Below are 26,913 nucleotides of genomic sequence, written 5' to 3'. Positions count from 1 at the left end.
GAGAGAATTGGGAAATATTTTTATATTATTATTTTTATATTATTTTAATATGTAGTATGGTAAAATAGAAGATTGAATGTTGAGGAATTGTAAAATTGTATTATATAATTGATAAAGTAACTTTTTGAATGGTAAAATAGGATAGAATTAGGATAAATGAATGTGGATGCTCTAATGATTGAAGCAACATCATTTTTACCCAGGTTTATCATATCACAACCATCCATAGAGGTAGTGGTAGTGAAAGTGGGGGAATGGGAAATCAAAAATGTCACTGAATTTATTTGGGGGGCAATACTATGTTCTTAAGGCGACAATTATCACCATATAATAATATAAATCCTCTATTATAGTCATAAAAGACTTCGTTACAAAACACTATTCCTATATCAAAAGTACTTGTTTAAAGTTAGAAAATATCGACACAATATCTCTCAGTATACATTTTTTTTTTTGTTGTAAAACTGTTTTCTTGCTTTTGGCTGTTGAGGCGAATTGAAGTTATTGAAACAAGATGGCTTGCCTTACTATGTCACAATCTTGCAACTAAGACGAAATAAAATAAACCAATTATTCCTTTTCCCTGGCCTCCTTAGTGTTCACAGTATATTGTACTATTTTGACTCATGTTTACAAAAGCAACATAAATACATAAAATGTCTTTCCTTAATTTAAAATTTGCATGTCATTAACAACCATTTTACTATATAAAAAAGTTTGAGTACATTTTATCTACACTAAATATCGAATTCCCATTAAGCAGGTGTACACAAGGGAAGAACCATACAGAAAATAATACCAAAAAAAAGGACTTCTTTCAGCTTCAAGAGTTACAATCCTAAGACCACACATTCCATAAGCACAGACGGTCTTTGACAGATTGATCACTTCCCCCTACCCTATTTAATTTAGCAAAAAGGGGGAGCAAAAAAAAGAGTGAACATCCTAAGATCACTCATTCTAATACTCTATACAAGAATCAGCATTCAATGCTACTCTTTACATTTGACCCACAAACTTGAGTACTTTTGTGAAGAGGAAGCAAAGTTGCTCACCAAAACTTATTTTAAAATATGCTTAAAGTTGTTCCCTACAATAAGGATGTACTCATGGGATTTGCAAAGAAATGCTCGCGAATATCAAATTTTTTCATGCTGAGTTTGCTTCCAAGGAGGGTACCAAGAATGCCTGGGGGCGCATTGGATGTAGTTTGATACATTTTCTTTACATGGAGGTGTTTATCCAGAAACATCAACTCCAACAATTTTCTACAGCTCTGTAAGAAATTTAGACCTTGCATTAGCATTTATTCACAAAGAAAGAGCAGGTAGTAGTCCATGTATGAGCAAATTCATGAAATGACTAGTGTAGCTGATAATCCCCACGTGGAGAGTAGAGAATATTATTTATAAAAAATTTTATTAGATTGGTTTCGCAAGGGACTAATATTTTCCAAACAACATTTATTGCATAGTCAGGATAATTTAAGCATTCTAGACTTTTAACATTTTCAATGTAAACCTTTACAAATAGGGTATTGAAAGCTTACCTGGGGGTTCAATATATCCACCATCTGACGGATAATGTCATCCTAACAAAAAAAATGGAAAAAGAAAAGAAAGTCAGCATCAAAAGATACGAAAAGAAGCGGCAGGCTCAAGCTTGACAGGACAAGTCAGACCAATGTAGTTCAAATCTCTAAATAGGGGAACTAACTATTTCTAACTAAAAATGAGGTACAGCAACTTTACAGGAAATCAATGATATATGGGTGGTAAACCCGACTAAGCCCTAGATGAGACAGAACCGTTTCTTGATAAACTACAAATAACTCATTTCAACATCCCCCGCACGCTGATTGACTGGGCGGATCAACAGAAGTCATAAGTGAAGCAAAGGGCAACCGATTACTTTTTTTTTTTCCCTCTGGTAGAAAAAGAAATAAAATCCTATACAGATGAGCCACAGAAGCCTCCTACAACAGACACCACTCAGCCGCTTAATTATAGACCACTTTCAAATTTAAAGCATTTTGCAAAAACACTCTTTGTGAAAAAAAATACTTTTGAAATCAGAAGTTTTTCGACCACCACATGCTAATTGAAATTTGAAAGCTTAAAAAAAAACTCCTTCAGTTAAACTTTTCTTTTTATAAAAGCCACCTGTTGACCCAGAAGAAGACAGCAAAGCATGTTTTTACAAACCGTGAAAAAAATTTATAAACAAAAGCATGAATTCAGAAAGGCATGTACCTCTAATATCCCTGGATTTTGCATCACAATTCCAAGAACACGGCGCCGAACTCCCTTGTAAATTATATTGTTAACAGTCCCGTCTCCATTAATCCAAGGCAATATTGGCATGCATATTTCACCAGAAGAAATTAAAGAGGCTTCATCCTCTTTTTCGCCACTAGGTAAAACAGTTTTTTTAAGCAAATTTCTTGTTTGGTTTTCATTTGAGGGCTCAGTAACCTCTTCGGGTAGATTAAGAATCGTCACTTTATGCTGATTGTCTACACTCGAGTCTGTTTTTCTTTTTAAATTTGCATTACCAATGACATGATTTTCTGGCAGGATAATGAGGTGACTGTCATCACTTCTTCCTAAAGACTTGGTCGATGAAGGTGGTTTAACATTATCACAAAAACCGGACTTTGAAGTCAAAAAATACTTGGAACGATATAGAGAATCAACGACACGAACAGAATCATAACCATTGACCTGCATAAAAAAGCAAAAACGCATTTGAGGCAATTGTAATACATGGTATATATCAGATATGTAGTTGGAGTATTGAGAAACATGTTTAAACTTCCTCAGGTTTGACTCAAACTAGCTAAGCTAACGCTAGCACTCAGCTGAAACTTGAAAAAAGAGTATAAAGTTTGTGACAAAATTCTTTTGATGTTCATTATATTTTTTCCTCTTCCACCGAAAGGCTCAGTCACAGGTTGGCGGTGGAAACAAATTCAGCAAAACTCAACAAAAACCATCATTACTCTACTCATAAACTCAAAATCCAAAGAGTCAAAATGTGTTACCATTTGCATGTCATTTTAGCATTGAATTCTTATGAACTTCGAGTACTAATAACATTGCATCTAACTCTGATGAACTTCCAGTACTAATAACATTAATCAGGATAATAAGAATAGAGCACATATGAGATGTCGACATTGGAGATGCCATATGAGGGGATGCAAAGAGGCAGAGCTCACCACCCAACCCATGCATGTGGCATTGTACCACTGCACTGCAGGTGCATCACGAGCAAATGTTCAATATTCATAATTTCCAATGGCTAAATCTTTAGAAAATCTAACCTTTAAGGCTCGGTGAAATGCTTGTAGCACGTCAATGATAAGTTCAGGAATCCTTTCTCCTAAAATAGAACAAGAATAATCAATCCAGTAGAACATACCCATGAATATCATTTTGCTGGACTGAAAGCAGAAAATGATAAGGCTAAGAAATATCATCATATACCTGGCGTGTTAATGAATTGGGAAACTTCTTCCATGCTCAAACCTTGGTCACCAGCCTTCTGAATAGCAGCATAAACAGTCCCAAAAACCTCAGGATGGATGGGATTTGCTTCTTCTGGATCAGAAGGTACTGACATCAAATATTCAGCAAAGCTTGCCATAGCTTCCCAAGGTGACTCACCATGATTCCTGGCTATAGGCACAACGGCATCTGAGCTAAGAATTTCCTTCATATGATCAACACAAGGTGAACTACTGCTCTGACCAAACGAAATGTTGGATTGATCATTCCCATCAAGCAAAAGTTGTTCACAAGTATAGTTGGTCCCATCTTTAAATAATTCTATAACACTGGCTCTAGAAAATGTTGCACGATGTATGGATACCATAATCCCTGGAAAACCTTTTTCTCTGCGAATTTCTCCCTCACTTGCTGTTAAGGATTTCTGTTTCTTAGCCTTATCATCAGCACAAGATTCATTGTTATCATTTTTACGTTTCAAGCTTCTTGGATCTTCAGCCTCTCCAACTCCTTCATCTGGCAAGCGCGGAGAAATGGACAGTTCACCTGAAGAAACTAGAGCAAACAAATGGAAGATGTCCCCACACTGTAAATCTTCGGTAAGATTTATCCCCCCCTCCATAAGATCTTTTTCTCTTTCATGGAGCCAACTATTAAATTTAGCAGCTCTCTTTTCAGTATCAATTGGAAATTTTGATCTAGAAACACCATGCAAGAAATGTTGTGAAAGTTCAAAAGGTTGAGTACCATTACCCCCAACCTGCCAAAACATGAAAGTTTGAAATAAGAAGGCAATATTCATTGAAAGCTCATATATGAGATTAGTAGAAATGTAAAAGGGATAGAGAAGCTGTTAGAAAAGGATGTTTATATGAACAGAACCACAAATGAGTTTCATTTAAAAAAACAAAAAAGAAAGAATGTAATATTTTGAAAAAAATAATTTATATGCATAAACACACACACACACACCAGATAACCAAAGATAAAGACATCTCAAATTGAATTATTAAACCCAAGGCATCAGATAAACAAAGAAGGCAATATTCATAGAAAGCTCAAATTGAGAGGTTCCATGTCATCAAAAATTATTACATCCAAGGCAAGTGAACAAAGAAATAATGTACTAAACCCAAATGCTGTCTCTGATGTGTGTGTGTGTGTGTGAGAGAGAGAGAGAGAGACAGAGAGACAGAGACAGATAGAGAACAAAGCAATACTCTGCTCTTAAGTAAACCAACAACACATGGAAAATCCATTCCAACATGACCCAAATTATCTTCTAACACATCGAAAGCTTTTTGTAGCTTTCGAAACCAACCATTTAAGACATCAACAGCAAGCTTTGTTAGAAGGCAAAGCTACTTGAAGACTAGAACTGCAGATCTCACTGAACGGGAGTATGAAGATTGTGGAGCTTCACAGATATGAGCTGAAATGATGGTCTGTCTATTCTATTTCTATTGCAAGTAGAAACCTTGTGTAAGCAATAAAAATTGAGAAAAGGGGTCAAGACTGCAGCAAATATTGTCAAACTGATACTCAATAAAGTCCAGAACATGTTTGCATACAACCTAATAACTGATGACATAGCAAATGGTTCCAACAGTCAACATGCTCACCACATGATCAAGTAAATACCAAATCAATAGACCAAATAGCCAAATAAATTGAAACATGCATAAAACCCAAGTAAGAATGTGATTTTATGTTGGTAAAGGAAATGTAACCATCAGGCCTCTATGCTTAAAGATTGGCAAGATTCTAACATGAAAAGGTGCAGATCAATAGGAAAGCACAGTCGAAATTGACTTAAGTTGATTTATCAAAAAAAAAAATTGACTTAAGTTGATGCTGCAACAGCCACTGAAGATTAGGAAGCAACCAAATTATATCGCTTTAAAAGCCAAACTTTGTCCAACACTACACTGAGTTTACATCCCAATATTATGTCATATATGCAGGTTTGCTAAAAGTCAGTCACAAATGGTACTGAAACTGATTGGGACTCTTTTTATTGGTCAAATTTTTAATGATAAATCCCACACCTAGTGGATTTTGAACACACAATCTCATCCTCTATCCATTCTTATGGAAGAAGAAAGTGCTATTTTAACCAACGCTATTTTAACCAACGCTCATTGGTTTTTATTGGTAAGTTATATGTACCGCTCTTAAACTCACAACACACCCTTCACCCTTTTCTTAGGGAGGGAGGAGTTTCCATTTGAGGTAGAGCAACTTGGCATGACACTGTGAGAGTTGAACCCAACCATGAGCTCTGACTCCAAGTCATATTCAGAAATCAGGAATGCAACAATGCAACTGTGATTGATATCGGCCAAACCCTAGCAAGTTGATATCACATTCTCATACTTATAGGAACTAGTCTAACCTGGCAATCGAACCAGCTGAACCCTGAACCAGACACCTTCAGTTAGATATTCTTAAAGACTATATCTACACTTTTCAGTCAAATCTACACTTTTCAGTCAAATCTAGTCTAATCTAGGCTAATCTAGGCTGGTACACATGTCTATGTTTCTTTTTTTTTAAATCATGCTTTATTTACACCCAACAAAAAATATATGCTTACAAAACAGCAGTTCACTAGTACCCAATGGTTGAAATGGTAAACAACTCCCTTGGTCCATTCAAAGTACAGTAAGGTTTTTATAACCATGCACATGGCATGAATCTTGGTTTAAACCATATATAAAACAGACATAGTGCTTCAGCTACTGCACTTATTATAGCCAAAATGAGGATATCAAATGGATTGAAATCAATACAAGAGATAGAACAGTATGAAAGCATTTCCAAGAAGATAGATGAGGTGATGCAAATAGAAGGCAAGGTGAGGGAAAAATCAACTAGGTTATTCCTTAATGTACAAAAGAGACCAACAACAGAACCAGCAAGCAGGCGTGTTTTTTTGAATGATGTGGTACCTCACCAAGGCAAGCAGGAGTGCTTGATAATATTTGAATGAGCTGCAAGGATAAGAAGAATACCCAAAAGAACATAGGTTTAATTGAGTATATGGTTTGAAGGAGGGTGAGGCACTGCATGCTTATCTCCCTAGTACCACAACATTGACTTGACAATTTACCACTCTAAGACCTCAATCCACTTGCGTAGACCATTAACATAGAATGCATGGAATCAAAGAACTAGAAAAACATAACTTACCATGATTTTATTCTCTCTAAGGAAGTTAAAAGCTGCAAAAAGATCATGCTGTGAGTAACGCCGTAAAATTTCTGCCAGGAGATTTGGCACCTCTGCTGCTGTTGAGGTACTTAAAAAGACAAGCTTAAATAGCTCCACAGCATTGGAAACAGCCAATGACTCATATACTTGTCTACTAACATTGACCCCTTCATTCAAAAGCTTAATAAACTTCTGATTAAGGCGGCGACGTGATTTTTTGGCAGTTATTTTTTGTAGAATCCCACCATTGTTCTCAACATCCTGACAAGAACTGTTTGATGCAACCAATTCAGATTCCTGAGAGTCCTGCAAACAAAAATATATATTATTGCCTGCCAGCTTAGAAAAGTGCTCAAAAGCATGACTATAAGGATGAAGCACATATTGAGATATATGCTCAGCGAGGGGATCCACAGCCTAGGGGGAGAGTTCAGAAAAGGGCAGATGACATGCACTAGTCACGTGGACATCAATACTGCACGCATTATGGTGAAGCTTGGTTAATGAAAAGGCTCCTCTTAGCCCTAGAATTTACAGGAGCTAAAATGGATAACACTCACACACAGAATAACCAGATTGATTTGTTCAATCACATTGACCAAACATTAGAGCTAACTAAATGTGTCAGCCCATGCTGAGAGGAAGCTCCAAAGGCAGTGCAATCCAAGTACGAGGTTGCTCTCTCAAATGAGAGATCTTGGAAGTAATTAAAATGTAAGATAAATAAAAGAAAAAGAAAATTTTGGGAGCATTACATTTGCAGATTCAACTCTTCTGGAGGCCTCCAGTTTACCCATCCTCTTGTACCACATAACCTCATCAAGGTCTGCCTTTAGACTTTCATCATCAAAATCATACCACGGTTTTTCCTCAAGACCTGTCTCTTGAGTATGTTCATCAACATTGGAAAAATTCCTCTCAAGACCTTCCACTGATAAACTTTGCACAAGCATTCCACAAGCATCTTTCTTTAGTGACCTGTTCTGGGTTTTCTCCAGGTGTTTAGCGTACCGCGCACCAAGGAAATTACAGAGCCTCATTACAGCTTTTCTGAATATTCTGTTCCTGTTCAGCAATGCCATTCTTCTCTTACAGGTAACTGGAGGTGCTGGAAGGTCAGGAAGCGAAGACCAATCTGTGCGATGATATTTTGCCCCACGAACTACACGGTGTCTTACATATTGGATCACCAATTGCCTAGAAGGAAGATACTGATTTAGGAGAATTACACAGAAAAAAACAATACCACTTAGGTAAGAATATAATTCTATCATCACATAAATCAAATAAACAACAGACCCAACCAAAGCATACATGCATAATATGAATTCTGCACGTCAAGTGATTTTGACAAATTTATTTTTTCCTTAAATTTTTATAACTAATAATATTTTATTGAAAGAGCAGATTACTTCATGTTCTTGATGATGAACACAAAGTATATTAAAAAATTACAATTTACAAATTTAATTTAGATAAGTATCATGTTCTTTATCTTCTCAGTAACAATAGCACTGGGTCAACTTAGCATGAAATTTTCTACATGAGCCCGTTTTTCAATAATCCCCATGCCTTTCTAATACGATTGACCATAATGCTATGCTTTTTCCCAGATTCTTTTAATTGTAGCTTTTTTAAAGCTTCCTTCTAGGATAAACTTTGACATTTCCCAGTTTCTTTTCACGAGATTGTTCTTATAGCCAACAAATAATACTTTGTACATCCAAATTTCTTTACCTGTCAGCTTCATCTGTCCATGAAAACCTTCTTTGACGAGTTGGATCCATCTTTGAAACAGCACACTGACTAATAAAGGAATAGCACTCCTCATCTTCACTTTGTCCTGGCTCCTCCTCACTTTTGAGATGATCATCCTCCTGAATTGTTTGCAAATGATTGTTATGCTCTCCTGGATAAGTGACCAAAAGATCTTTTTCTCCCATACATTGGTTAACAGTATCAGGCAATCCATCAAATCTCTGCTTGTCCAACTGTCCAGTTTCTGTGTCAACTCTGGCGCGCTTTGTTGACCTCGCTACTGGAGATCTTTCCCCTCTCCAAGAAGATGAATTGCGTTTCCTTCTTACCAGTTGGGACTCATCCCCTTTACCCTGAAATCTATTAAGTCGTTGTTGGCGCTTATCATAATACACACGAAGCACCTGCAAGTGGTATCCAAAGAAACAAATAGGCATCATGTTTAAATGAATGCCAACCAAAAACACAACAAATATTGGTCTCAAAACATCATTGAGTAAAGGAACAAAGTGCAAAAATAAATATAAGCACATATCGTTGGCAGCTATCATAATACACACGAAACACCTGCAAGTGATATTCAAAGAGAACCAGGCATCATATTTAAAGAGGGCGAACAAGAAACATCATTGAGTAAATTGACAAAAGAAGTGCAAAAATAAATATAAACAAATGAATAGAAGAGTAGAACTATTTACAAAATAAGTAATAAACAAATGATTCTGTGGTTTGTACAAGCAAAAGACCAAAGAAAAAGTAGAGTGATGACCATAATACTAACCAGTAAATAGGACCAGAAAGTTTTTTTTTTTTTTTAAATTAAGAAAAATGTTATTTCCAAACTCAAATGTAGACTTTCATAAGTTAGTATGTGAATTAGGCAAGAACAGGAAAGAAATTGATGATTCAAGCAAATGTACTATCCTAAAACTTTAGGGATAGATAGATAAAATCTTATCAAAAAAAAAAAAAAAACAGATAGATAGATAAAGATGTATCACCTCAAAAGAATCAAAAGCCACTGGATATGTTCAAAACATATAAACTACCTAATAAGTGCTCAAAGAAATTAATTTTTATTTCTTTATTTTAAATCCAAGTTCCAAGCAGATGTGATTCCATTAAAGTCTCCTCTTGAAGATGCCTGCTCTTAGATATTATAATTATAAAATCATAATTTGGCATTAATTTTTATTTTTATTTTTAAAAGGGATAGATAGGATAGGATTTGAAACCAATAGCGTTCACTCCATGATAAATGATGATTGCTCTGTATCGTCAGGTCAAGGCACCAATTGGTTCTTTTTTTTGTTCATGTAAATAGGATTCAAACTCGGGTTCACTTATTTGACAACATGAGACTTCACCAATTGAGCTAAATGGAACCCACAATATTATCGATATAAATTAAATTAAAAAATTTTCATCAAATGATAGGTAAGGCCACATTTGACTTCAATTAATTAAGCAAAATAGGAAGGGCGTTCAAAGGGATGGAGATAGGTCTCTTGTCAAAATCTTATATTGATGACATAAATCATTTCAAGCTTTTATAAATAAATATATATAAACTTTTTAAAAAGATTAAAATAGAAAAAGAAAAAGGAAAAAGAGTTATGCTTTGAAATCAAATAACCTCATCTTATACTTTCTCATAGTTGATAGTCCCTTCTTCCTTCTTATTTTAGATTTTGGAAGATAAATTAAGGAGCAGATTCAATGGAAACATGGGAATTCACTTAAATTAAAACAGACCAAATAACTCCATTATGAACAAATTACATGACTTTTGGAATTCAGGATATTTCAGTTATTATATAATACCAAGAGTACATCAACCTATTAAATAGCCTGTTGTACATATGATCTGCCTTTTCTTTTTCTTTTTTTTTGGGGGGGGTTTAACAAGGATCTGCCTAATGGTATTATGTCAATTTGCCATAAAGGTAAATAGATAAAATATGGAATCATGCGAGCAAACAAGAAGACAATCTAACCTGCTCTAAGGTCAGATTAAGTTCCTTTGCAATCTTCTCACAATCTTTATATGAAATTTTTTCACTTATATCATCCTGCACCACACGATTTAAGAGCTCCGCACGCTGATCAGCTGTCATAACCCGGACTGAGGCCCATGACCGGAATAGGAAAACCTGTAAAAGATAAGGTTTAAACAGTAGTCTTTTTGATGGGTACTTCATATACCTGGCAATCCTAAAGATTAAAAACAGAATCTGACTGCACAAATAGAAGGATATATATGATTAAACAAGTCATGTGCATATTTTAGCTCAGAAATGATAGCATGAATATTTAAGTTTGTGGTGAATGAATTTGAAATCATTCCAAGTGGACAAACTTAGAAAACATTACCCCAAGTGCATACCTCATGAACAGCAGATCCAGGGAATGCAAGCAAAGCAGATCTTGGATCAGCAGCAGCATAGCAATACTCCAAAGTTTGCCAATACTCATTAACAGTGGCTTTACTTGACAGGATAAAGTCATGTCTCATTCGTGGGCGAAGATCAAGATCTATAAAACTTAAAGATGTAGCATATTTTGAGAGTGGTTCCTCTATGTAAGGCTTAAGCTCCATTGCATGCGTATAAGTGACATGTGGTACCTGGACTCCTTTTAAATGTCCATCAGTTATCATCCGAATCAGCTGCATCAACGAATAAGCTATTAGGCAAAAAACATCAATATACTAAAGAGCATAATATAATTGTTTTAAATGAACACCCTAATCCAAAATGACATTTCTGAGCTGTCAATAGAATGGTCATAATCTGAATAAACCAGACTAAGAGTTAATATTTGAGCGGATTCCAAACCATATACACTCATATAGGTATTTGCATCTCCCTTAATCAGCATTGCATCTCTTTATAGCTCCAAAGCATAAGTACACAGAGATGATTAGTATAATACTATAGTAAACAATGTCAAACAATAATGTCCTTCTATGCCTACTAAATCTAATGATTAAACACAGTCAAATAAATTATTTTATGTCAAAATGTCTTAAGAGCAGCTTGCAATATCCTTCTCCTATAAAAACACAAAATGGTGAAGTCCCAATCAAATGAAGCTTCCAAACTGCAATAATATAGGCCACTGATGTGAAAGAAAAACAATATTACTTTCCCCAATCTAAGAATGCACTTATTGATATGTCAGTTGCATGATGGGCTGTGAGCACACCCCCATAGTGGTTCACTTTAAATAGATATTAAGTATACAATGGTGGTTCAGTTTAATTAGATATTTGAAAGGATGGATAACACTAACATGAAGAAAGTATTTTAAACATGACCAAGTAATTATACCTTCAACCGTTGTAAAATGTCAATAACCAATGAAATCCTTCCAGTAGCATGAGTATCCATTAGTTGCTTGTACTCCTCAGCAGGAATATCAGAGAGAAGCAATCCCCTCTTACACTTCTCAATCATATCATCAAACTTTTGAGTGGTCCCCACAACTTGTAAGAACAGCTCAACTGGCATGGCCTTAATTGCCACTTCTAGAGAAAACAATTTGCTGTTAGTCTGCAAGCTACTCATTTCATAGACATGCTTTCCAGATGATAAAGCATCATTAGAACCAGCTGCACTAAACAGGTAATCCCACAGAAAGCAATGCAGCAGCTTTGCGCGAACCATTTTAGCCAAGACAAATCCATTAGCACGCATGGATTCTGATCTAACAGCTCGGACATCAGAACCTACATGGTTCTGAATCCTCTGAACACCCTTCAATACAGGAACTGATTCATCATTTTTCACCCGAGATGAACCCTGGCCGCGACTTTGCATTTCAAAAGACCTATGTCTATCATGAATTTCAGCAAGTAGCTCAGGAGATAAACTTTGAATAGATGGGTGCAGAACCACCTGGGTGATACGGCTACGACCAAAATTTGTGATAACAGGAGAATTGATGAGCATGCATTTGCAATGCCCTTGCTGCTGAAGTTTATTAAGAATTCGGTCAATGGTCTTCCTGTCAGCCGTTGTGGACTTGTCCTTCTCAAGACTCACCAGCCACTTAAACAGCTCACCTCTCAGAATGAATTTCTCCTCCTGAACAAGAGGATTGGCACCTTAGTTATAGTTATTGAACTACAGAATAGTAAATAAATAATCCCACCCCTCCCCCTCCCCCTGTGAAAGGAAACATTCAGAAATGGATGGTGAAAAAGACCTGTAACCGTTCAAGTATTCTTTGCTCCCTTCGAGCGCTATCTGCAGTCAAAGGCAGGCATGGATACCTCTGAAATGATCCAGAAGTAAGTGGCTTCAAGGCAGTAGGAGGTGGTGTTTCTGATGAATCAACATTTGTTTCCAACTCTGCGTTGTCTATATTAAGTTCTGCACCAGAAACTGTATCTCTTGGCTCAAAGAGTGGGTTGCTAGGACAGACGAGCATATGGTTAGAATCACCATCCCCCGGTGACCCATGAAAAAGTTCAGTATCAATTTGTCGATTTATGATCTTTCCAGGACTAGCAACATCACCTTCTGAAGTTGATGGATCATGCTCTGAACAGATTAGAGCTGATCCCTTAGAAGCATCTAAATTGCCAACATGTATATTGGAGAATTTATTTTCATCAAGAACATCTTTTGATTTTTTCAGAAATGCATTAGCAGATTCAGGACCAAAATTCCCAGGTGTCCAAACGCGATATATCATACATTTTTTATGGTTTTCTGCCTGCAGATTCATTCCAAATCTAGAGAACATATTAACTAGTCGGTTATAGTTCTTTTTGTTGTCAATCCCAAGCCTCTTGCAGACCTGTTTTAGCAAAGATGAATATGCAAGAAAATTAGTGGTTGAAATGCAACATTTATGTATTTTAAGGGATACATCACACAAAGCAAGCTCTAGAAAAAGCACCATTGAAATGGATATCTATAATTGTATATGTACCACAACAGGATTATTTTACAGCAAATCCAACCAAACTCATGCTCTATTGGTAACTAGCAAACAGGCATTTAAGTTTCACATTGCTGGAAAAACCGGAATAACTAAATTGACAGGAGTGTGGCCCATAACACCGCTAAAGCATGCATGTTAAATTTGTGTGAATGTCTACGTGTTGTATAATTGTATTCATTGGATCCCCAAGCCTAGGTCACAAAGTCCTACAATATCAGTAACCACTACAGAAGAAACTGTTTCCACGTACCAAATATGGCATAAGCACTTTATTTCAGGTATCCTCTCTAAAACCTTTTAGCAAACAAGTACCATGTACTTGCTGGAACACTTGTGAAATACTATATCAAGGTCCTAATATTATATTCTCTTCTTATAAGACCTAAGATGTCATAGGGTTGGATTAAAAAAAATTTAAACTTGAGGTACTTATTGATTAAACCAAAGCATGAGGCGAATGTAATTGGGGCAGAGTGGCAGACATGCAGAGGAGTGTTAAATAACTTCTTTTTTTTAGTCTTTTTGATATGTAAGTTCTGGTCCCAAGAAGAGGGGGAAGAGGAAATTCAAACTATTGACCTCTGCTTCATGAAGCTTGGTCCCCAGCCAATTGTGCGACCCCTTCAAGGGTAGCAATGTTAAAAAACCTTGAGGAAATATTAGCAAAAAGAAGAGTAAAATAAACTATAGGAGCAACATCAATATGAGACATGTGAAGACATAAATTAATAAGCACACCTCCATCACAGTCAAGCCCTCTGATCCAGCTGCATCAATCATGTCATAAATTTGACGCTCAATGGGAAGCTCTACAAGCTGCTCAGTGATTTGACGTTGCTTTCCAAATTTCACCTGCTGTTCTTCCTCAAAATCATCATCTCCACATCCATGAGTATTTGGTCCAAACTGCTTTGGAGAAAATGTTTTCACCAAACGCAGGCAAGCCTCGACCTGACCAAAAAAAAAATCTTAATGACCATGATCAAACCTAAGAATGTATACATTCCAAACTCCTCTGAGCGAAAAAGGCAGATTTTGCACATCAAAACAATAAAAACCCTAGCAAAATAAAAAAGATTAAAAAATTTATATTCAGAAAAGGGTGCAAAAACTAATTGTAGAGATAGGTTTGAAAGGGGAAAAATGCAATTTAAATTCAAGGGAATACAATATCTGAACAAGCAATTGTATAGATATGATATTCAGAGAGATTTTTTAAGCCTACCTTCCCATTCACTTTAGCATCAAACTGCTCCACAATATTTGCATCTTTCAACTTGTCGCAAATCTGGCAGCACATTGTGCAGGGAACTATATGGTCAAAACAATCACAGGTAACAAACAAGTAAAAATAGCTATCCAAATAATAGATAAAAAAGTTTAGCTAAAATTTACTCTTCTCCAATCTTTATGCCCTGAAGGACCACAATAACCAAGATCCTTTTTTATATCTGATACAACAAGAACCTTCAATAGAAGAATAGAATGAAAGAATATCAGCATATGCAATAGAAACTATAAAGTAATTGGAGAGATCAATCATGTGAATAAAATTCACCTTGTCAGCAGCTGCTTCCAGTTTATCACATACAGCTTTCATTGCTGGTACATAATCCCTCACATGTACATCCTCTTTTACACATTTTCCATAAAAACCACCACCACTAGTATCATTTTCATCTGCATTCCCTATACTCTCTATGGTCTGTTCTTCCTTGGTAATCTCAATTTTTTGTTGGGAGCCCAATTGTTTTGCATAGCGATACAAGTACATTATATTGGTGATCACACATGGACTGTTTTTCAGATCCCCTTCATTGGAAGCTTCTTTCGTTCTTACAACCGCAGATTGCCTCACAATCAGTCCTTGACATTCAAGGTTCCTAACTATATAAAACAAGTTCTTCCCTTCAATGCCAAATTCCTTGCCAAGTTGATTTTGTGTAATCCCATTTGTTCTGCAAGTACCCAATGTGTTTAATAATCATTCATCAACCTAAGTAACTAACCAACATTGTTCTCTCATTTTAATAAAACAAATATAAAAATCAACTAAGTTGATTAGCACAGCAAAATATAGCCATTTCATTGTAAACACACAATCATCAAAGTCAATTGCAATTGCTTCAAAGCTTCCACTTTTGAGAGAAACACAGGCACACACGGACTTTTGGCCCTACTTCAACCAGTTCAAATATATCATAAAATGAAGATTGAAAGAATCCAAAGGCGCTATTTTGTGGAAGAAATTTTGGCATTTTCAGCTTTAAAAAAAAATGCCACCAGAAGCACAGCATTACACAAAAACTAACTTCCTCATAGACCATTAACACATCAAAAAATTACCCATTCATTATAAAACAAACACACACACGCAGACACACCATCTAATTGAGTTGCACTAAAAAAAAAAAACCCACTTCACATTCAGGCACATATTCAATAAAACCACATAAAAACAAAAACTTTATGGCTTAACTAGACCACAAAAACTAACTTCCCCGAAAGTCCTTTAACACATCAAAAAAGTATCCATTTATTAGAAAAGCACACAGACACACCATCTAATTGAGCTACATTCAAAAACACCCAATTCATATAAATTTTAGAAGTTGCATCCTAAAAATTTAAAATTTTCACACAAAATTGTCACCAGAACCCACACTATATTTCCACCCCATAACTCCATTACTAAAGAAAAAGGAAAAACACACACACATATCATCTGAATTGAGCTACACTCAAAAACACCCACTTCACACTCAATCACAAATTCAACAAAACCACAAATTTAACCACATAAAAACCAAAATTTTTTTTTTTACAGCTAAACCAAACCATACCTAGCAATAGCAAGTCGTTCAAGGGCACGCCTTTGTGGCGAAGACATGTTGGCATTGGCGGATTGGACATTGTAGAGCCCAACAAAGTTGTCCCTCAAGTGCTCTTTAGCAAAAACCTTCAAATTCAGCTTCTGGGCATCTTCAAAAGACTGAATTGAAGGGTCAGAGGGAGAGTACGAGACATTGTGAGCCTGGAATTGGAGGGTTGGGACGCTTAAGAGCCTGACCCAGATGGCCTTTTTCACTCCTGGTGAGAGATCAAGGTTGAAGGAAGAGAGTAGAGGGTTGAGCTTGGTGTAAAGGGTTGGAAGAGTGACACCGTTTTGGCCCTGAGAACAGATTTCTTCAAGAGCTGAGTTGAGGATTGAGTCCATTGAAAATATATAGAGAGAATTTTTTTATTTCATTGAATCAATGAACTATTGAGGTTGATGATGGTGTGATGTGGTGTTATAATGGCGGGACGGGTAGCGAAGGATTTAGCAGAAATAAAAACCGTGTTTTTCTAACTTCTTCTAAAACAGAAGTACATAAACAAAAAACTGTGAATCATTGGAGTTTGGGTTTGGGGGAAGGACTTGAGATGAGATGTGTGGGCTTTGATTTTGGGTTGGTGTGGCTTTGGCAAATTGGGCTTTAGGCCAGGCCTTGTGTCAAAAGGTCCAACAAAGGTTTTCCGAAACTGCTGAGTAAGAAGCCTCCCAACAAGCCGAGGATGGATTTGGTATCAAAATGATACTATGTCGGTGGTATCCAAATTCAATAAGTATGTGACATGTCAGTAAGAAATAATTACATCACTAACAAATGAAATACATGTGTTCTTTCAATAGTTATTTTTTATACACATATCTCTCATTTATTGGGTTCTAATATGAATGATGTGATATCATTTGATACAAAATACATTTATCTAAATATCTCCCAAAAAAAACCTATTATCGAATAAAAGAATAAAAATTAGTGCACAAAAGAGGAAATTAGGCCTATACCGTATAATGATTTCGAGCTTTGAGATCCTTTTGTTTTGTTGTTTAGGTTCTACCGTTCTACTAGGTGTTTTTTTTAGAGTTAATTCCATATTATTTTCAGAATTTTGGTACATTTGATCAAAATTCTGTAATATTCATAATTTTTGTCAAGAAAAGAACATGAGTAAAACTTTGCTACAGTAATTAGATGTTGTTCCTTAAGTTTACTTTGTAAAATTTAGTCATGTGGCAGTACTTAACTAAAAATGCAATTCCATCTTATGAGAAAAAAGCTACATGACTTAATTTTAATAGGAGAACCTAACCATCGTGCACCCTTAGTGCGATGATCACTCCATAAGTATAAATACTTATGGGGTGTGGGGGACAAGGGTCGAGGTTAAAGTCTTTAGGAGGGAATTTCACTCGCTTTGGTCTTCTCTGGAAGATCCATGATTTGGTAACAAAGAAGGGTGTAAGCTTGGAGCCAGCCATGTCTTCAAGAACACTTCTCTGGATTTTGGGGATGGTTACTAGGAGGAGTCTCTAGCATGGATTTCTTAGTCGAGACTGATGGTTTAACCCAACCTAGGGCTAAGGGATCATCATAAGACTTTAGGCACACCTGGGGGAAGGACTACCCTTAATATGCGCAATTTATAAACAATACCGAATTAACTAATAAAGAGACGAAACTCACAACTGCCGTAATGAACCTAAACTAAAGATGGAAAGAGTCACTCATTGAATACCTACTTATTAAAGAAGACTGAGTTAGTCCTAAAGCCGAAAGCCAAAGGCAAGGAAAGAAGAAGACTAACTAGATATGTATATAGTACCATAGTTGTATATGTCTATAGTACAATCATACACACACACTTAGATTAAACTAAAGTAGAATTTCTATATTGTATATAAAAAAATAAAAAATAAAAAATAAAAAGAGAACCTAATGGGCAGTACCTTCAAATAAAAGAGGAGAACCTAATGAACAGCACCTAAGTACTGTACCTAAATTTTATCCAAAATATATCATATTATCTCAAAGTAAACTTATTTCAATGTTTCAATCTAAGCCCTATAGTTTAAGGGATTTTTCAAATTTAATCCATTAATTTAAGGTACAAAACCAAAACCAAAAACCCTTAAAAATCTATTTCAATTTACACCCTGAATTATAGTAATAATTTAAAAAATGGTATAATACCTTTGTCGCATATATATGCGTGTGTGTTACGTACAATCTTATATAATATAAATTAATTAATGTGATGCAAGTTTGCATCACGATCCCAAAATAAAAATTGGAATAATTATTATTAATGGAAGATATCACTTGATTATTATTAAACAATAACTGTAATGAATTTCTGTTTTCATCTTGGAGAAATGATATGATGACATAACCTATGGACATAATTTACGAAAGATTGTGCATGTTTTCTCTTCATTGCGCAATTGCATATGTCATGTGAATATCTGCACTCTTAGCTTGTAGGGAGGGTTATTTTGCTCTGTCCCCATCATACAAGCAACAAATACGACTTATTCAGCTAATTGCTTCCTTCATCAAACCATAAGGTAAATGCATTGTTCCTCAAGGAAAAAAACACACCAATTAAGTTTCTTATTGAGTGGCAATTGTTTGGAAAATATATGTTTTTCTGATTGAATGCAATTGGCCATTGCTTTTGTTTTGGGTTAAGGACAAATTAGAAAAAACGAGTATTGTTTTGTTTAATGTCAAGGCCGATTTAGTAACATCATGTCCATTGTCAACTCAAGATCCAATGACATATTTTTTTTATTTCTTGAATTCATATATTCAGTCAAGGTCAATTTAAATCCATTGATAGCAACTCATATTATTCTACAAAACTAATAATGATATATATGTTCGGAGATTGTTGACTTCAGGAAACTTTTGAATCACATACCTTATCCAAGGATGAAACACTGCTTCAGCCTTCAAGGAAGCAAATATGTACTGATGCACTAACGAGGTAAGTGGACATGCACCAAACTATAACAAGATTTTGTGATCTTTTTTATTTTTTATTTTTTTACGTGGATAGTTGATATTTTTGTTAAAAACATCATAAGGTGCCAGTTAAATCACAAAAAATTTGAAATGAATTTGTGCCACTTAAAACTTGGACCAATCGAATTTTGTATCCTTTTTTTTCTTTAGAAATATGTATTTTTAACTTTGAACATAGATAGGATGGGTCATTGCTATGATAGATTCTAAAATGATGTTTGCTTGATTGAAATCCTAAATTACCGAAAATAAAATAAAAATAATAGTTAGTTAGTTATTAATGATCTTTGTAGCTAAATAATACTTCTCTTAGTTTAAAATAAAGTGATAGTTGTTGTTCATTTTGTGTTCAGTCATTCTCATTCCTCACATAACATCTAACATAAGATTAATGATGGAGGCATTTTTTTTTTCCACAACTTATTTAATAATAAAAAAGAAGAAGCAAATTATGATAGTAGAAACATCATTTTAATTACTAACAAATTATGTCAATAATCATAAAGAAATTCATATCATTAGAATTATGGAGAGTTATCTCATGTCTACAAGCAATATTCCATAGTTAGTGGGATCATGAGAAAGTTTATGGACACAAAAATTTGACAAAAAATTTCAAACTCATTGATGTGATAGATTGTTGGTGATAGGTAGAAAAGTGATATCGGTGATGAGTTAAGATAAAAATCAGTATAAACTTATTTACTCAATTGTTGTGAAAATTTTATGAAATTTATTGTGCTTGTAGCTTTGTTCTTGCAATCACATGTCTATAGATCCCACAAGTTACAAAGACACCTTTTTTTAACGGAAAAAAAAGAGAAGTATGAAAGGGCACCTGGAATGACTTTCTTGTGTAGGCGTTACCATATTAACATCTAAGTTGCTAAGTCTGATCATGCAAGAAGAAAACCAGTAAACCATAACTGTTATCTCAACTCTACTAATGGACATTGTGTCTGAGGCATGAAATTTTTCTTAAACGCTTTCTATTGCGGAATTCGAATTTAGGACATCCAACTCTTAATCCGATTGGGAGTAGGCCCAATAACCACTAGATCACCACCCTCCATGATACATGTTACAACGTATAAGATACTATCTCTAGACTTATTGCCAACACAAACGACAGTCGTTTCATTTCTTGATGGACAAAACCAATCACTACCAAACCTAAGATCAAATGGCCTATAATATGGTCTCCAAACCCCCCAATGAATGGCCAGGATTATCTCAGAGGACAATCCCACGTGGCCATCCCAAGTTTGTATCACAGTCATATCCACAACACAACACAACACACCCAAACAAAACATGTCCTGTGTGCTGTGTCTTGCACAACATACAAATCTTTCCTCACCACCAGACAATGAATGAACCGCAAGGACTGCAGGTGTGAAGTAAACGAGGACCTGAACCAAGACTCAGAAAAAAAAAAAAATCTCTATTTTACTCTTATTTAAATCAGCCTTACAAAAAGACACACAGAGACAGAGAGAAAGAGAGAGTACTGTCAATCAAATCTTTGCACAAACTCTCTCTAAAGGCTCCCTCTGTTTCCTTCATGATTTCAGGGCCTCCTGCTTCTATCTGCTCAGACCAAGATTTGATTCCTTTCCCATATTTTACTTTCTCCACAAAAGTCTCATTTTTACCTTCTCCTCAGAAAAATTCTGACTTTCTCTCCTTCTGTTCAAATTCTCTGTCTCCTGAAATGGTACATGCTTTCAAGGTAATCCATTTTGTTTTTTTTTGTTCTTTTTCATTATGGAATTTTCTTTGATATTCTTTATTGGGGTTTATGAGTTTGTGTTTTTTCTCTATCTGGGTCAAAGAAAATTTTTTTTCTTGAATTTCCAATGCTTTTGTTTTGTTTTGCTTTTTTCTAGTTTAATATTTTTAAATGGATAATTCTCAAACCACTTGTTTTCCTTTTTTGCCACTTGTGATTAATATGAATGTCTGTCTATATATAAACAATTGCTTGTTTTGCAGTGTATAATTTGAACATCTGGGTATCATTTATGTAGCAAAAAAGAAGATTAATGCAATAATTATTATTAATTTTGTTGTAATTTTAACATAATTTCATCAATTTAAATATATATTTTTTCTTGCCTGAAGACTTTTCTCTTCTAGCATTGACTTGGTGGTCATCCAGATTCTTCTCCATTCAAATCAGCAACTTGGGATTTTTTTTTTTTTTTGATAAAACAAACAGAAAAGGTCTGCTTTTTATTTATTTATTTTTTTTTGGAAAAGGGGCTTGCTTTTACGTTACAAACTAATGCCCTTGTCTGGTTTTTCTACTTCAAATCATTTTATGTTGACTCTTATGCTCCATTTTTCTAACCAACTGTTTGGTTGCTGAGAATCTAAGGAAAATAAAATTAGGCAAGAAATTTTGAGCGTTTGGTTTATGTCAGTTCCACTGGAATTACATATTATATACATGAAATAAGCCAAATTCCTCTTAGGCAGAGCTGGGTGGGATATTTTGTTTCAATGGAATTCTGGGTACTAGAAAAATGCAAGGTTTGAATTTTTTACTTTTATATACTATTTTTTTAGTTTCCTGCGTTTTCTAAGCAACGAAACAGAGGTTAAGATTTCATAGTCTCTCATGTTTGCATTTGAGTTCTTTTCTCCCCCTTGGACATTATTTAGAAATCTAATAAAATTATGGGTATTCTTTAATTTTCAAAACGATTTTAGCTTATTTCTTGTTTTATTCCTCCTTCTATGTTCATCATTAATGGCGTTTCCAATGCAGGGCTGGGGCTGGTTTTGATTGAATTGAAGTGTAATTGAAATGGATGGTGATATTTTTTCAAGCATAGGAAGTACAGCACAAGTAGATGGCAAGGTTTTGCAGACATTTCAGAAGAGCTTTGGGCAAGTCCAGCACATTTTAGACCAGAACAGGGTGCTAATCAATGAGATTAACCAGAATCATGAATCAAAAATCCCCGATAACTTGAGCCGAAATGTGGGATTGATTAGAGAGCTCAATAACAATATTAGAAGGGTGGTTGATCTCTATGCTGATCTTTCAAGCTCAGTTACCAAGTCAGTGGATGTTTCATCAGAAGCAGACTCAGGTGGGAGTTTCAAATCCAATGGAAAAGCCAGCCAGAAGAGAATTAGATCCGGGTAATTGATCTAATGAAGATTTCTTTCGTATAGATTGAGATTCTGCACACTTTCATTGTGGAATAAGAATGAGTATTTTAGTACCAGAAGCAAAGGATTTGATGATATTGTGTAACTCTTCCTATGTTAGTTATAATGTATTTGGGGCCTTTTGCTTCTGTTTAGTTCTCACTGTTTCCATTGAAATAACATTTTTTTACAAAATTGTTATTGTAATTCTGTGTGACTATGGTAAATCATTGGAATCAAACAGGCTTCTGTTATTAAAAATCTTCAAGTTTGAGGCCTGTAATAATAAATGCTGGGTAGTTCTATTTTCCTTTCTCCATTTACTTGGTTTTTACCTTGTCGGTTGTTTTTTAAATAGTTAAAGGGATACTAGGGATACACAAATTTTATTACATAAATTTTAGAAACTAATGCTTCACTAATAATTAAAAAAAAAAAAAAGCAATTCAAGAATTAATTTATTATGTTGTTGAAGGGATACCAATTATATTTATTTTTATATATTGTAAGTCTTTTATAGGAAAACTAAAACAGCTTAATCATTTTTCCTTTTGGAAAAATCATCCGTACTTTGTGTGATCATCAAGTATGGTTATCAAAACCTTAGTTTGAGTGGTTAATTGTCATTAATTGAAGTTTGAACCAGTAGCATATGATTTTGAACTTAAACCAATTAACTTGATTGTTACATTTTGTAAGTCTCTTTTGTAATAAAACTAGTAACAACTTTATCATTTTTCTTCTGGAAATTTTCATCCCTACTTTGAGTGACTATCAAGTATGGTTAACAAAACCTTAGTTTGAATGGTTAATTGTCATTAATTGAAGTTTGGACCAATAGCATATGACTTCCACAAAAATTGAGATTATCATAATGGCTTAAATATGGTTTTTGGAACTTTTGGTATTTATAACTATATTTCACCACTAGTTTTTTCTATCCATGATCTGCTTTTGATGGGGACTTTCAACGAACCACTTTATTCTTTTCCCATGTTTGTCAAAAGAGATTCCTTTTAGTGTCCTTACTCTCAACTTTAGTTGTGAATTGAAGTGGAGGTTTAGTATATACAGTCTCTTTTAACACCCCCTCTATTTAGCAAGATCTATATGTTTATAACCTCCTATATATCACTAACTTGCTTTATGTCACTGTGAGGAACTAAAAACATGCAAGCCTATAAAGACCCTTGAGAATTATTAGACTTTTGGGCTGAAAGAGACAAATTGAGAAAGCAAAATTTGAGTGAAATGATTTTTGTTTTTATCTGAGCACCACAAGTTTGGAATCTCATGTGGTGGATTGGTATCCTTTTGACTGATATTTTGTCCCAATTACTGGCATTCTCTTCAGTCTTGAATATTCTTAATTTTAAAATGATCCATTGAGAAAATTGGGATTAAAAAATAAATAAAATAAAGAAAACACATAATACAGTACTTGAAGAGACAAAAAAGGTGATTACACAGCAGAAAAAAGGCCCCAGTAAAATTTTGAAGAGATGGAATTGGCAGAAATTTCTTGTCCTTTATCTGGGTTATTTACTTCTTCTGTCTCTCACTAATTTCATATTCCTCTGAAGTTTTTAATGTTGGAAAAAATTTTGCTTTTAAACTGTGCATTTTTAACACACAATTTGATGGTGGTACTTCTGTTGGTGGACCCAGTAACTTTGGTTTTATCTCTTTTGTTTTTTTCTTAGAAGCACTTATATCCTTTCTAGATTTAGTTGGAAGACCCATGTGGATGATTGCTTTACATGGTTAGTGCTTTCTTGTTTGTCCCCCCCCCCTTCTCTACTTCTCCAAAAAAAAAAAATATCTGGTTTAGAATTTGACCTAGGTATTAATCTAAAGAGGGTTTGGATTAATTTTTTGCTAATTTATTGAAAGTATGTAAAATTATAGGTGTATTTGGGGAAAAAAAAAGCCGAGACTTATAAAATTTATACATAAACAAATAAGTTAAAATAAGTTTCTAGAAAAAATGCTAGTTTATAAGTTTTTTTTTTTTTTTTGATAAACTAGTTTATAAGTTTTTCTTGTGTGAGATATGATTATATGATTTCTTGTCTCTTGAAATAAAAATAAATAATTGTTCTGATGGAATTTTCATTTCTATCTCTAACAGATATTGGTTGTTGATACATGATTCAAGCTATTAATATTAGTTTCTTTCTATTCTATTTGTTATCTTATTATCTTTATTACAATTACCAAATTAAAAAAAGACTGCAAATACAAATAATTAAAAAATGATGAATCTGCTCTTAGGAATCATTCAATCCTCAAAATGATTAGTACAATGTTCAAGGTAACATACCAATATTCATTTGGAAGCAAAAAATAATAAATTGTTTTAAGTGGAAATACGAGATATTTTGTTCTCCTATAGAGAAATGTTTGATTTTTTTATTTTATATTTTATCATTTCAAAAAATTTACACAATGCACAAGGAAATGCATTTGTCATTCATTGATTTTTAAGGGCATCCCAAAAATGTTCAGGTTTAAATATAACTTTTAAGTTAAGTTTTGAATTAGTTACTACTTCCAAAGGGAGTGGCAATAGCATACGATAAAAATGGGTTAGATCTAACCACAGTCCACGTTGGTTGAGCCAAATGCTCCCATGTACATTAATCCAAGTCAAATGGCCAAGAAAGGCTACACAATCCTAGACTTTCTAAGAACTTATTCTAAAAACATGATTGACTTTTCTTCTAAAAAAACAAAGGGCTTCGCTACTCTTAAGATTAACTTTATATATATTTTTTGATCCTTGGACCAATGAAACAATGCAAAATGGAATGGTTGCTGGCTAGCAATATAGATGACTAACATTTAATACAGCTGGGATCACACAAGAAAAAGGCTTTAATGGGTTATCAGATTAACTAATTGAATATATACTTTGGTTAATGTACTCTCTCAAGTTGAGCAAATTAGATCTCTTGAACTTGGGGACAGACCAAGACAAATCAAACCTGGAGTGCCAGATCATGTGAAAAGAGATAATGCTTTTAATTAACTACTTGCATTTTTAACAAATTGCAGCATAGCAATAGCATCTCTTTCAATTATTATATGTTTAACATGTTACTAGCTATATAGTGGATTACAAGTACTTAAATTTGTTGTACTTTAGCAATATGGGACAAAATAAATAAAGAAAGACACTATAATATTTGGAAAAGATAAAGGAAAAAGGGAATCTCAAGAGCTTTGTGATAAGGATGGGAAAGAAGATTTGATTTTAAAAATAACATGGGCTTGTTTTACAAATGAAGTGAAGAAATCAGACAGCAAGGAATGTAAAGATTGTGTCCGTACATAAACATTTTGATTTTTCCCTATATATGTTTCTCTTTCCTATCATGTTGTTGATTATTAAGAGAGGAAAGGTATGTGTCAATGTGGGTAACCCCACCCAAGGTCTCAAATCTAAACTCATTTGTGAAAACTTATTGAAAATTCTAGGGAGATAATTCTTACCCACGTAGGACCTACATTGCAGATGCTACCTTTTCTTGCCAATGCTTATTTATTTAATCCATATCTTATGCATTCTTAAAATCTCCAAAAAAAAAAAAAAAAACAAGAAGATAATCATACATTACTTGTTATCCAATGCATCTTCTGTTAATTCTCCGCACTACATATGCCTTAGTTGCATGAGAAAGCATCTTGCAATATTGCAATGTTATTTTTAAGGTATCATATGATGCTAATAAGACAAAGACATTTAAAGACAAGATGATTAATTCTTGAAAGAATCATCTCCAATTGAAATCTTCCAAGTTAATCAGTTTTGTACATTTAAAAAATCCAATGATCTTAGAAGACTTATGTAAATCACATAAAATCAAATAAATATCACGTGTCTCACATTTAGCTAAAAATGAGAGGAAATCTTATCTTGATTCTTAACATTTCATAATAGGTGTAAAAAAAAGAAGTTTGATGTAGCCTTATAGATTTTTTTTTTTTTTTTTTTTCGGCTATAAGATATTTAGCATTGGGCCTCATGTCATGTGTGCAAATCACATTTAAAACAAACTCTAAGTCTTAACGAGTCTTTGTGTTTCAATAATGACAATCTATCATGTGTTTTAGAGTTTGTTTGTATTGTAGATTGCCCTTCTGTTAGTTCTTTATAATCTAAATAGCAGGTTATATTAAAAAAAAAAAAAAAAAAAAAAAACCTAACTTGTATACCCCTTTTCTTTTGCAATTCATTTCATGAGAACATCACCCACTCCAAAAAAAAAAAGAAAAAAAAAAAGAAAAAGAAGAAGAAGATGATGAAAATGAATGATTGGTATGTCTTTGTGCATGGTTTGGGTGTCATTAATCATTATTGAAGCTGTTGCTCAGTTTTCTCCATCAATCCAGCCAAACACTCTTGTCAATTTGAAATCTTCTCGTCTCTATTTGTTCCCTATTTTGAAATGGGCTGACTT

At 34.3% G+C, this 26,913-nt stretch overlaps 2 protein-coding genes across 3 annotated transcripts; one reads left to right on the top strand and one right to left on the bottom strand.

The window, feature by feature from the left end:
* Positions 1-685: 685 nt before the first annotated feature.
* Positions 686-16,808, bottom strand: LOC142636279 (uncharacterized). 2 transcript variants are annotated; one of them, XM_075810440.1, is made up of 17 exons: positions 16,277-16,808; positions 14,992-15,391; positions 14,829-14,900; positions 14,659-14,721; positions 14,172-14,384; positions 12,690-13,286; positions 11,813-12,568; positions 10,867-11,148; positions 10,478-10,633; positions 8,460-8,884; positions 7,478-7,919; positions 6,702-7,028; positions 3,489-4,269; positions 3,326-3,384; positions 2,253-2,723; positions 1,550-1,591; positions 686-1,276 (listed from the first exon to the last, which is right to left on the bottom strand). In XM_075810440.1, the coding sequence occupies exons 1-17, from the start codon at positions 16,648-16,650 to the stop codon at positions 1,091-1,093; spliced, it is 5,646 nt and encodes a 1,881-aa protein (XP_075666555.1). In that variant the 5' UTR covers positions 16,651-16,808; the 3' UTR covers positions 686-1,090. The 2 variants fall into 2 exon arrangements, with proteins under 2 accessions (XP_075666555.1, XP_075666556.1); XM_075810441.1 differs by lacking the exons at positions 686-1,276; positions 1,550-1,591; positions 2,253-2,723; ... (1 more) ...; positions 3,489-4,269; positions 6,702-7,028 and having other exon boundaries at positions 7,776-7,933.
* Positions 16,809-20,879: 4,071 nt separating this feature from the next.
* Positions 20,880-22,754, top strand: LOC142633517 (protein ELF4-LIKE 4-like). Its single transcript, XM_075807756.1, has 2 exons — positions 20,880-21,020; positions 22,062-22,754. Exon 2 carries the CDS (start codon positions 22,101-22,103, stop codon positions 22,443-22,445), a length of 345 nt encoding a protein of 114 aa, XP_075663871.1. The 5' UTR covers positions 20,880-21,020; positions 22,062-22,100; the 3' UTR covers positions 22,446-22,754.
* The last annotated feature ends 4,159 nt before the right edge of the window (positions 22,755-26,913 follow it).

Source organism: Castanea sativa, chromosome 5, assembly GCF_040712315.1.
Source record: "Castanea sativa cultivar Marrone di Chiusa Pesio chromosome 5, ASM4071231v1".
NCBI lineage: Eukaryota > Viridiplantae > Streptophyta > Magnoliopsida > Fagales > Fagaceae > Castanea > Castanea sativa.
This window is presented reverse-complemented; position numbering and strand designations above follow the sequence as displayed.